At 36.4% G+C, this 13,040-nt stretch overlaps 1 protein-coding gene across 6 annotated transcripts in view; it reads right to left on the reverse strand.

The window, feature by feature from the left end:
* Positions 1 to 13,040, reverse strand: part of EXOC2 (exocyst complex component 2) — a 276,304-nt gene that overhangs the window by 132,832 nt on the left and 130,432 nt on the right. For all 6 annotated transcript variants that reach the window (XM_035030711.1, XM_035030712.1, XM_035030715.1 and 3 more), the window contains 2 exons: positions 11,623 to 11,748; positions 4,875 to 4,999 (listed from right to left, as the gene is read on the reverse strand). In XM_035030711.1, coding sequence (XP_034886602.1) covers positions 4,875 to 4,999; positions 11,623 to 11,748 — 251 coding nt within the window. The remainder of the gene's footprint in view (positions 1 to 4,874; positions 5,000 to 11,622; positions 11,749 to 13,040) is intronic.

The following is a 13,040-nucleotide window of genomic DNA, read 5'->3' on the forward strand; positions in this document are numbered from 1 at the left end:
TTTTATCTCAGCTGCAGAACTTCTTGCTAGACACAGCTCCAAAGACAAGGGAAACAAAGGCAAAAATGAACTATCGGGACTTCATCAGGATAAAAAGGGCTAATAGACACCATAATAAGACAATAATACAATAATAGTAGGGGATACAATAATAGTACAATAATAGTAGGGGATGTTAACACCCCACTTACATCAATGGATAGATCATCTAAGCAGAAAATCAAAAGGAAGCAATGGCTTTGAAAGACACACTGGACCAGATGGACTTAACAGATATATTCAGAACTTTCCATCCTAAAGCAACAGAATATACATTCTTCTCAAGTACACTTGGGGCATTCTCCAGAACAGATTACATACTAGGTCACAAATCAGGCCTCAACAAGTACAAAAAATGTGAGATCATACCATGCATATTTTCAGACCACAACACCATGAAACTTGAAGTCAACCACAAGAAAAAAATTTGGAAAGACCACAAATACATGGTGGTTAAATAACATACTACTAAAGAATGAATGGGTCAACCAGGAAATCAAATTAGAAATTTAAAAAATACATGGAAACCAACAGAAATGAAAACACAAGGGTCCATAACCTTTGGGATGCAGCAAAAGTGGTCCTAAGAGAGAAGTGAATGACAGTACAGGGCTACCTCAAGAAGCAAGAAAAACCTAAAATAAACAACTTAACCTTACACCTGAAGGAGCTAGAAAAAGAAAACAAATGAAGCCGAAAGCCAGCAGAAAAAGGGAAATAATAAAGATTATAGCAGAAATAAATGATATAGAGACTAAAAAACAACAGAATAGATTAATGAAACTGGGAGCTGGTTCTTTGAAAAAATTAATAAAATTGATAAACCCCTAGCCAGACCTATCAAAAAGAAAAGAGAAAGGACCCATAAATAAAATCACAAATGAGAGACGAGAAATAACACCAAGAAATACAAACAATTGTAAGAGAGCATTATGAAAAATTATATGTCAACAAATCGGACAACTTAGAAGAAATTGATAAATTCCTAGAAACATATAAACTACCGAAACTGAAATAGGAAGAAAGAGAATACTTGAACAGATGGATAACCAGCAAAGAAATTGAATCAGTAATGAAAAATCTCCCAACAAACAAAAGTCCAGGGCCAGATAGCTTCCCAGTGGAATTCTACCAAATATTTAACACCAATTAATACCTATTCTTCTCAAATTATTCCAGAAAATAGAAATGGAAGGAAAACTTGAAAACTCATTCTAAGAGGCCAGCATTACCCTGATTCCAGAGCCAGATAAATACTCCACTAAAAAAGAGCAGTACAGGACGCCTGGGTGGCTCAGTCAGTTAAATGGCTGCCTTTGGCTCAGGTCATGATCCCAGGGTCCTGGGATCGAGTACTGCATTGGGCTCCTTGCTCAGCGGGAGCCTGCTCTCCCTCTGCCTGCTGCTCCCCCTGTTTGTGCTTGCGTGCTCTCTCTCTTTCTGTCAAAGAAATAAAATCTTTAAAAAAAAGAGAGAGAGAGAATTACAGGCCAAAATCCCTGATGAACATGGATACAAAAATTCTAAACAAAATACTAGCAAACTGAATCCAACAATACATTAAAAGAATCCTTCACCACGATCAAGTGGGATTTATTCCTAGGCTGTAAGTTGGTTCAATATTCACAAATCAATCAATGTGATAAACCACATTAATAAAAAAAAGGATAAGAACCATATGATCCTTTCAATAGATGCAGAAAAAGCATTTGACAAAGTACAACACCCATTCACGATAAAAGCCCTAAAAAAAATAGGTTTAGAAGGAACATACCTCAACATTATAAAGGCCATATATGGAAAACCCACTGCTAATATAATCCTCAATGGGGAAAAACTGAGAGCTTTTCCTCTATGGTCAGGAACAAGACAGGGATATCCACTCAAGTAACATAGTACTGGAAGTCCTAGCCTCAGCAGTCAGACAATAAAAAGAAATAAAAGGCATCTAAATTGGTAACGAAGAAGTCAAACATTTGTTATTTGCAGGTGACAGGATACTCTATAGAGAAAACCCAAAAGACTCCACCAAAAACTTGCTAGAACTGATATATTAACTCAGTAAAATTGCAGGATACAAAATAGATACACAGAAGTCTGTTGCATTCCTATACACCAATAATGAAGTAGCAAAAGGAGAAATCAAGGAATCAATCCCATTTATAATTGTACTAAAAACCGTAAGATACTTAGGAATAAACCTACCCAAAGAGGTAAAGGATCTATGCTCTAAAAACTATGAAACACTTAGATAACAAGCTTCTGCACAGTGAAGGAAACAACAAAACTAAAAGGCAATCTATGGAAATGGAGAAGATATTTGCAAATGACATATCTGATAAAGAGTTACTATCCAAAATATACAAAGCACTTATAAAATTCAACACCCCCCCAAAAAAATTAATAATCCATTTAAAAAATGGGCAGAAGACATGAATATGTCTTATATATAAGGCATTTTTCCAAAGAATACATATAGATGGCTCACAGACACATGAAAAGATGCTCAACATCACTCATCATCAAGGAAATGCAAATCAAAGACACAATGAGATACCATCTCACACCTGTCAGAATGGCTAAAATTGACAACACAGGCAACAAAAGGTATTGATGAGGATGCAGAGAAAGGGGAACCCTCTTGCACTTTTGGTGGGAATGCAAACTGGTGCAACCACTCTGGAAAACAATATGAAGTTTCCTCAAAAAGTTAAAAACAGAACTACCTGTGACCCACCAGTTGCACTACTAGGTATTTACCCAATGGATACAAACATACTGATTTGAAGGGGCACCTGCATTGTGATGGTTACAGCAGTATTATCAACAATAGCAAACTATGTCCATCAACTGATGAATGGATAAAGAAGATGTAGTGTATTTATAAACAAAGGAATATTACTTAGTCACCAAAAAGAAGGAAATCTTGCCATTTGCAACAACGTGGATGGAGCTAGGGTGTATTATGCAAGCAAAATAAGTCAGTCAAAGACAAATACCATATGATTTCACTCATATGTGGAATTTAAGAAAGAAAACAGATGAATATAGAGGAGGGGAAGAAAAAAAAAGAGGGAGACAAACTATAAGCGAGTAGAGAGAGAACAAACTGAGGGTCAACTGGAGGGGAGGTGGGCCGGGGATGGGCTAAATGGGTGATGGGTATTAAGGAAGGCTGCTGTTGTGATGAGCACTGGGTGTTGTATGTAAGTGATGAATCACTACATTCCACTCCTAAAACCAGTATGACACTATATATTAGCTAACTAGAATTTAAATAAAAATTTGAAACAAACAAAAAAGAAGATGTGGAATATTAGTCAAAAAAAGCAATTAAATCTTGCCATTTGCAAGCATGTGGATGGATCTAGGGAGTATTATGCTAAGTAAAATAAGTCAGTCAGAGAAAGACAAATAGCATATGGCTTCACTCATACGTGGAATTTTTGAAACAAATGAATAAGGCGGGGGGGAAGAAAGGTCAATCCAGAAACAAACTCTTAATTATAGAGAACAAATTGATGGTTACTGGAGGCGGGGGTGGGGGTTAAATAGGTGATGGGATTAAGGAGTTGAGCACCAGGTGTTGTATGTAATGATGAGTCACTAAATTCTACACCAGAAACCAATATTACACTGTATGTTAAGTAACTGGAATTTAAATAAAAATCTGTAGGAGAAAAAAAATGAATCATTCTCATTCTCAGTAGCAACAATCAACTTTGCATTTATGAAGGCCAGCCAAACTCTACATCTATTTTGTGGAAGACTGACTTTCTCTGTATAGTTAACTTCTCAATAGCGTTTCTGTATAACCAAGTAATACAAAAAGGACATAAGACATATATTATGTGTTACTATAATATTTTAGTGTTTACTTATAATGTACAGTAAGTGATACACTGCTGAAAAGGAAGAAAAATACAGTGATAACTCATGAATAAGAAATTGATTTTTATGTAGTAACCATTTTTTTCATGCACTATAGTTTTTCCATTTTTCTTACACTACGTAAATTTTATGGTTTAGAATACTAACCACTCATATGAACAAGGATTTAGGAATCTACTAGGTTTAAAAGAAAAGAGAAAGTGGGCAAATAAGAATTAAATACACAAAGGAAAAATATCAATTCCAGAGGACAATTATATTTCTTTTAAAAGTAGCATGAATAAACGTCCATGGATCAAGAGAGACTGATGGACCCCTGGACATCCAACCACTTTCTGCTAAGCAAGAAAGGTCTTGAACCACAAAGGTGTGCTTTTGTGCAAAAAAACCAAAACCAGTTAGCCCTTTTCCATATCCACTTTCTATTTTGGCAAGTGCAGGAAATAGCTTTCACCATCAGGAAGATTTCTACCTCTCCCATCTCCCAGAGCTGTAAAGAGTTCTCCATAGAGACACAAAACCAGAGAGGTCTTCTCCACGTTACAGGTGGGAAGCTCCTCCGCAGCTCAAGGCAAAGGGCATTAGAGTCTATACTCCAGGATCTGGGGGCCTTTCGTGGGGCACTTGAAGTGAGACACTAGAGTGATGAGTCTGAGTTACAAAAATCAGTCATTACTTTCTGTTCATAATTTCTATGATTAAAACACCAAATGAATGTGCTACTTGTGAAAATGTAACTGCTTATAACAACTTCTACAGGTTGATCACAGGGGACTAGAAAATGAGATCTTTAAATCCTTTCCAACTAGGAAATTCCATAATTACATGGGTAATTTGGGCTTTGGGCCTCGGAAGTTTTAAAAAAGTCACTTCAAAATCTAAAATTTTTATGACTAGAATACACAATGACTTAGCTACATCTACAGTCAAATTTGTATACATACCTCACTGAAAAGGCTTCCATTAACATATGAAATCCAGAGTTTCCAGAAGTTAGGCAGCTGACTTAAAACAAGCTTGGTCAACTTTTCAACAAATGCCACCCGGTGAGGAGTTTTGTATCTCCATGCTAAGGGGGGGAAAATACTATGAATATACTTTGAATCAAGAATAAAAATCGGTTGAATATATTACTGCTCCCCCACCTAAAAATGTGTCACACTCTGTCCCACTTTGGCTGTAGAGCTTTAATTTGCTGATAGACCAGTATTTCCTTTTCCACATCACATTACTAAAGACTGCTGGCATGGAGAATACACTTTAAGAATACACAGAGAATAAATACCCCGCTGTTCTCAAAGGGGCGTGGCAGATGGGGGAGTGGCAGACTGGTCAGGAGGACACAGAAGGAGAAGCAAGGAGCATATTTTGGGTTTTCAACCTTGTCTTCAGGATGTTCTACTTCTCTTCAAAAGTCATGTCTTCAAACAGCAAAGTAAGGCAAAGACAGGGCAAGGCCAATTAGCCTTAAATTGGAGGCAAATATCAACCAGTTAGAAATGCCACTATATACGCACTTGAAAGTTCAATGCTGACTCAAGTTATCATAAAGGAACATATTCAAGTATAATCGTATAATGAATAACTCTTCCCATAACAAAGAAATTTAAGAAAAATAAAAATATTGAAGCCTCTTGGATTACATATCATTTAATACAATTACTGTAAGTGGGAAATAAGGTCTTATAGGTTTCTTATGGGAATAAGTTCATAGGAATAAAAACAAATTAGTAATTCAGTGAGCATTAATCACTTCCAATTTCTTCCCTTCTTCTTTATCACATTCTTTCCTGTTTCCTCCTTCCTCCATGCCCTGCTACCCAGCTCTGCTGTTCTGTTACACAGCCTCCAGCAGGAGCAGGGCAGAGGTATTCCTACTGTCCAATTCACAGCAATGATCAGGAGAACCTCTGGGGTCAACTTCCAACTTCTATTCAGCAACTTCCAAGAAAGGTCAGATAAGGGAACTTGCATTAACTCCTTCATCAACTACCAGCTTCCTTTCAAAATATTCCTAGGCAAAAAGTTCTGTTGCTATTATTACTGTTGTTATTCTAGTGGGGAAGGGTGGATTTTATTTATTTTAAAACAACATATGGTTAGAAAACTTAAAAGGTATATAGAACAAAATCTACATCCCACCTACATTCCCCATTGGCCTAGTTCCCAGCTGCAGCCATAAGAAACTGCTGTTATCTGGGCGCCTGGGTGGCTCAGTTGGTTAAGCGACTGCCTTTGGCTCAGGTCATGGTCCTGGAGTCCCGGGATCGAGTCCCACATCAGGCTCCCTGCTCGGCAGGGAGTCTGCTTCTCCCTCTGACCCTCCCCCCTCTCATGTGCTCTCTCTCTCTCATTCTCTCTCTCTCTCAAGTAAATAAATAAAATCTTTAAAAAAAAAAAAAAACTGCTGTTATCAGTTGCTTGTGATTCTTTCTAACATGTCTTTTATATACACAAGCAAATATAAATACATATTCTCTCCCCACCCAAATGTTCTTTCACACAAATGAAAGCATATTAAACACACCATTTTGACACTTGGGCCTTTTATCATTTAATAATGGATCCTGAAGTTTTTCCCTATTCGTACATAAAATACTTTTTTCCCCACAGTTACACAGTACAACTGACCCTTGAACAATACAGGTTAGGAACAATGACCCCCTGCACAGTCAAAAATCCATGAATAACTTCTGACTCCCCCAAAACTGAACTACTAATAGCTTACTGTTGACCAGGAAACCTACCAATTATATAATGCATTTGATTAATACATATTTTATATATGTATTATATATTGTACTCTTACAACAATACCTTTCTAATTTTTTCAGTATTTCTAGGCTATATGGTTCATCTGAGAGTTTTTTCAAATTGTCGCAGATCTCCAAAAAACTTTCCAATATATTCATTGAACAAAATCCATGCATAAGTAGACCTGCACAGTTCAAACAAGTGCAGTTCAAGGGCCAACTGTAGTTCATATTTTGTATGTATCATAATTTTTAAAAAATCCCTTTATAATGGACAAGACCGTTTTCAATGTTTTGTAGTTAAAATTAGTGCTTTAAAATAAATTTAAAAAATAAATAAAATAAAATAAGTGCTTTAATCAATAACTGTGCCTACCACATTCAGCACACGTACAAGTATCAGTGTAGAATAAATTCTCAGAAAAAGAACTGCTGGGTCCAAGAGTACATAGATTTTTAGTAAGTATTATTAAATTGACCTCCATGGGGATTCTTTACATACCCACCAGCAACACACATAAACACACTGAAGCTTCCTTATAATATCTCACCAATGAACAAACCAAACACACAAAATTCCAAACGGTAAAAATCTGGGGATTCTGCCAACTGGTATCTCACTGTGGTGCTACATGGTCTTTTAAATTTTTATTGTAAGTGAGGTTGAGTGCCTACCTTCATATACTTAAGAGCATTCAGACTTCCAATCTGTGCACTATAGACCTCTTTACCTATTAGGTATATTAGCCCTTTGTCTATGAGTTGTGGGAGAAAGCTTTAAATTCAGTTGTCACATATGTGAAAGGCACGGTTCTTTACTTAGGGGTACACTGTAAACTGTACTTGTCTATTTGGCCAATATTTATTAAGTGTCCCCTGTGTGCTAATCCTATGGCTATACCTTAATATCTGTCTAATATGCTCACCACTAATACTGAGTGAACAGGGAAGGTCTCTGCCTTCACAGAGCCTACAATCGAACAATCAATGAAAGGAGTCCTAATGATAATGTGACAAGAGTCTAATGAGATTAGAGGTATTTTTCATCTGGAGACAGAGCTAAAGCAGACAAACCACATACAGGTAAGCACTGTTTTCCAAATGGCATGCAGTACCCTACACAAAGCATAGGCCACAGCCCAGTGTATGATGGGCCAATGACAAAGTAAGAAATAGGACAAGAAAATCTAAAAACTGAAGCACTGGAAGACCTGCCTCATGTGGTAGCAAGTAGACTCATACATGACCTCTTCCCCTAAATTAGTGTTTCAAAGGTCTGAGCTCCTCCATGCAGCTATATTTACAACTATTTATATAACCCTATTGTGAGAAACTCTTCTAATATCCTTATCTTATATATTCTTTGCAAAGCTTTTTTGCTGGGAAATCAAAGTGAAAACACCCTATGATGAACCAAGTCTCTACTGGATCTGATGCTGGACAAGCACTTTGAGTGGCCTGGCTTATTGCATATCCATGTATTCTACATAGATACAGATATTCTATATAGAGAGAGCAGTAGGTCTCAAAGATCAGTCTGTCACAGGGCATCGCCTCCACTCCAAAGAAAAATAAGGAACATTGCCTTTTCACCGATGAAAAGGAAAATTTCATTTTAAAAAAACACAAAATAAACAGAAATTAAACTCAGCTTCTCTCTTGTTAAATCCATTAATTAATAAGTATTCTAATTGAAGTGATTTTATGATAGGAAAAACAGTTGGACAAATATAAATAAAAACATTACAAAACAAATCCCATAAGGCTTCCAAAAAGATTTCTTCAGCTGAATTTTTTATGACAGAGTAATTGGTAAAATTACTTTGTCTAAGTTCACTATAGTACAGAGTGGTAATAGTGCAGCTAAATAATAGTACCAAATAATCATACTGAGCTGAGAGTTCTGCAATTCCTTAATGTGCTGGCACTCAATCATCAAGGTTCTTGGAAAACAGACAGGTCCCTGCAGCCTCCTGCCCAGTGACAGGGAATAATTTTTAGTCTCATGTTTTATTTGATCTTTTTATTACTAATGGATTCTTTATACCTATGTATATATGTATGTAATGAGAGTCCTATTTACCCATTCCTTCTACATCTACTTCATCCAAATTCTGATCATTATTTGAAAATGATTTTGGGTTTTATCTTCTTACTGAATTCAACATGTCTTAAATTCCCATATGCTATTATCAGTTACAGAATAACTTCAAGAGTTATTTCCTAAGACTGATGAAAAGAACTATTTACTATAAGCAATCTTCCTCAATGTTTCAGTTTCAAGTAATAATTTTAAGGAAATTAAACATGTATTTTACTTCTACTTCCAGCCATACTGGAGTAATAAAGATTATATTCAACCTCCAGTTATAAACAACTAGAAAATTGGGGGCAGGAGGTAGATAATATAAACTATTTCAGACACCGGACAATAAGCAGCATAGGACTGATTCCCAAGGGAAGGGAAATGTATGATGAGCCCACAATTGCCATGGCTCTCTGTCTACAATTTCTAGACAACACAGACAAAAGGAGGCATAACCTAAACAAAGCTCAATGGCCTTTCTGAGCTGGAAAGGAGGTGGAGGTGACTAGAAAATGTAGGAAAGAGTTCCAGAAGGAACCTACATAGAAGAAAAGCTCCAAAAATCTGTGTAAGAGTCCTCCTAAGTCTTTGCTGAGAACTAGGTCTGCATATATGGAGTCAAACTTCACAAAGCCAGGCAAAGAACAACCAGGGAATTGTAAGGTAAACAGTTCCGAGAAATAATACAGGACAGGGAGACCTTCTAGCTCTGAACAGCCAGAGGGAACAGTCCTCATCAATTACCTGGGCCACTCAGTACAGACCCAAAAGATCATGTGTCAGTGGTCGGGCTAAAGTATCCCTAGAATGAAGGCTATTCAAGACCTGCTCTAGCAAACTAGCAAAAGCCTTGAACGGCTCAAACTTACCTGTAAGGAACTGATAAAACAGTCTAGCATTCCTTAAAGGAAGACAACAGAACTCAGATACTCAACACTGAACATTCACATGATGAGCAGGGAAATATGAACAATAACCAGAAACCAAGAGAAAAATTGTCAGTAGTAACAAATCCAGAAATTACAGAGATGCCCGAATTAACCAATAAGGACAATGTTCAAATATTTAAAGGAAAACATGAAAATAATGAGGGCAGGAAGGTAAGATATTTGTAAGAACCAAGTGGAATTTCTAGAGATGAAAAATACAGTATCTGGAATTTCCAGGTTAGACACTGCAGATAAAAGATCAGAGAAGTTGAAGGCATAGCAATTGACTCTATAATGAAGCAGAGTGGAAAAACTGGAGGGGAGGAGGAACAGGGAAAGAGCCTCAGTGATCTGTGAGATAATCTATTGGCCTATCATACATGTAATTGAAGTCCCAGAAAAGGAAATAGAACAGAAAAATACCTGAGAAAACTAAGGCCCAAAATTTTCTAAATTTGATGAAAATTTCCAGAATCTCATAAAATAGATCCAAGAAGTTTGGCAAAACCCAGGCAGGATAAATTTGAACTGTTCAAGATGATATAACTCATTTAAAGTCAAGACTCAATATTTCTAATTGATTTAAGCCTGTTAGCATGTCAACTGATGGTAGTAAATTACTTAAGGAGTGAGGTGGAGGGTTTTTAGACCTGCCATAATTTCCTACTAATTAAAAGAAGGAAGTATTGTTTAAAAACTCAGGTGGGCTGCACTCCAGAGTCAGATCCTGGAGGCCATATTTGCTTAGAGGGCTTTATTTGCTTAGAGGGCTACAATACACCACAGTATACAGAAGCAAGTAATTCTGTTCTTTCACTGTTTATATTAGTTTGATGGGCTTGGTAGGAAATGGGAACAGGACAAGAAGGAACACTGAGCCCTCCATTTAGTACAAATGAATCATCTAATTTTAAGGTGTTCTTATGATGGATATTCACTCATATTTATTAATGAAACCTTAGAAAAAGCCCTACTCCAATACTTGTAATAATATAAAATACTTTAAAATAAACTTTAGAGGTATTTAATATAAAGTAAGATATTTCTATTATCCTATTAGGATTTTTTTTTTAAGATTTTATTTATTTATTTGAGAGACAGAGAGAATGAGAGACAGAGAGAGCATGGGGGGGTGGTCAGAGGGAGAAGCAGACTCCCTGCTGAGCAGGGAGCCAAATGCGGGACTCGATCCCTAGACTCCAGGATCATGACCTGAGCCGAAGGCAGTCGCTTAACCAACTGACCCACCCAGGTGCCCCTCTTTTTTTTTTTTTTTTTAAGATTTTATTTTTAAGTGATCTCCACACCCAATATGGGGCTTGAACTCACAACCCCAAGATCAAGAGTTGAATGCTCTACCAACTGAGCCATCCAGGCATCCCACCCTATTTGGATTTCTTAGATCTGTTATTGAGGTTATAAATAACCAGTGACTAATAGCATTTAATTGGTACCCAAATGCATTATAACCAATAATTTTGTATCTCACACAGGTAAATAAACAGTAGGTAAATATCAACTTCAGAAAGTTAAGAAACGTAACATAGTTATAATGAGATGCTTTATTCTCAGGAAAAATGATTAGCAATTAATGTATTATTAACCCTCTTTCCAAAGCAAATTTTAAAATGCATAAAAGAGGTGTTTCTTTGTTCTGACTATAGAGATTACTTTTGTTACAAATTTCATCTTAAAGAAATTCTCACAAAATATTTTCTGTGGCATATTTTTAAAAAGTCAATCACAGGAAAAATAAAACTAGACTTTAACTATGTATGTTGAATAAACATTCACCTATGAAGAAGGTTGGTAATATTTAGCAGCAGTAACACAACTAATTAGGAAAATTTCCAAGAGAAAAATGCGTGAAATTGCACAAGTACAAAGTTAAAAGACAAAGTGGGGGACAGTGAGAGATACTTACTGTCATCTCGACCAGATTGAAAGCTGCTGCCCCTCTTCAGTGATGCCGTCTGACTAAGATGACCCAACACCAAGGGACGGGTATCATTATCCAGATCCAACATGGGACTGTGAAGGCCTGGAGTACCTAGAAGAGAGGTGACATTTCCATTTATTCCATATATTCTTACTTAGTTGATTGATTTATTTTTTTTTTTGAGTAGTAATTCTTTTTTTTTTTTTAATTTTATTATGTTAAGGTAGTCACCATACAATACATCATTAGTTTTTGATGTGGTGATCCACAATCCATTGTTTTCGTATAACACCCAGTGCTCCATGCCGTACGTGCCCTCCTTAATACCCACCACCGGGCTAACCAACCCCCCCGCCCAAAACCCTGTTTGTTTCTCAGAGTCCATAGTCTCTATGGGCTGCTTCTCTGAGTTATTTCTTCCTCAATTGTTCCATTCTTTTAAATAAAACATTTGCCAAGCAAAATAAAAAATATTTTCTCTAAATAGCTTTTAAAAGTCATTCCCAACATGACAGATTCAGATAGGATTCAATCCATTACTCTGGCTTACTACAGAGATGTAACAAACTGTGAGAGAAACTCATGTATCATTTTAGAATGAGCGTTCAGCAAAACTGGCAGGGGCAAAAGTGGGGGAAGGTCTACAAACCTAAAAATCAGGATGAGAAATCCTTTTTTGAAAAACAACTTCACACTTGGAAGTCAGAGTTCTGACTCTCTTTTAATGCAGTATATTTGACATTTTGCCTTCTATTGTTCATTAACAATTTTCTCCTATCTCCAAATCAAAATACTATCTTCTCAGGTTTAAGAGTTAAATATTATATCTCTGTCCACAATCACTGGACCTTCTGCAAATAACTCCCTCAATATATACTGAGTGACTGATACTAAATTACTCAGTAAGAACTCTATTCCTTCTTTTATAATTTAATAGAATAATAAAAGCATATAGATTTGTTTTCAGACGCAAAAGATAAAACATATCCGTGCCACTGATAACATTATTCAATAACACTGAACAAGGATTTACTGAGTACCTCCTATGTGCCAGGAACTATAGGCCCTGAAGATAAGGTGATGAATAATAGATAATGCCCCGCTCCCAAAGTATTTACATTCTGGTAGTAGAGGCAGAAAATAGAGCAATAAATAAATAAATAAAATACAGTAAAAATATGCCATGGAGAACCTGCTTTCAGGAGCTCCTCCTATCATGAGCCACTTAACATGATACAATATGAGCTATCTCCCTGTATTCTGACAAATTCTACTAAGGTAGGGTTTGTAGAAATAGAAATTAAATCGGACAGATTTTTTAGTGGAACAGAATGTTACTGAAGACATACTATGTGCTAAATGTTTCATTTACATGCATTTCTAAACACTAAGATACAACTTGT

This window comes from Mirounga leonina, unplaced genomic scaffold (genome assembly GCF_011800145.1).
Source record: "Mirounga leonina isolate KUSES-001 unplaced genomic scaffold, KU_Mleo_1.0 Mir_366, whole genome shotgun sequence".
In the NCBI taxonomy this organism is placed as follows: domain Eukaryota; kingdom Metazoa; phylum Chordata; class Mammalia; order Carnivora; family Phocidae; genus Mirounga; species Mirounga leonina.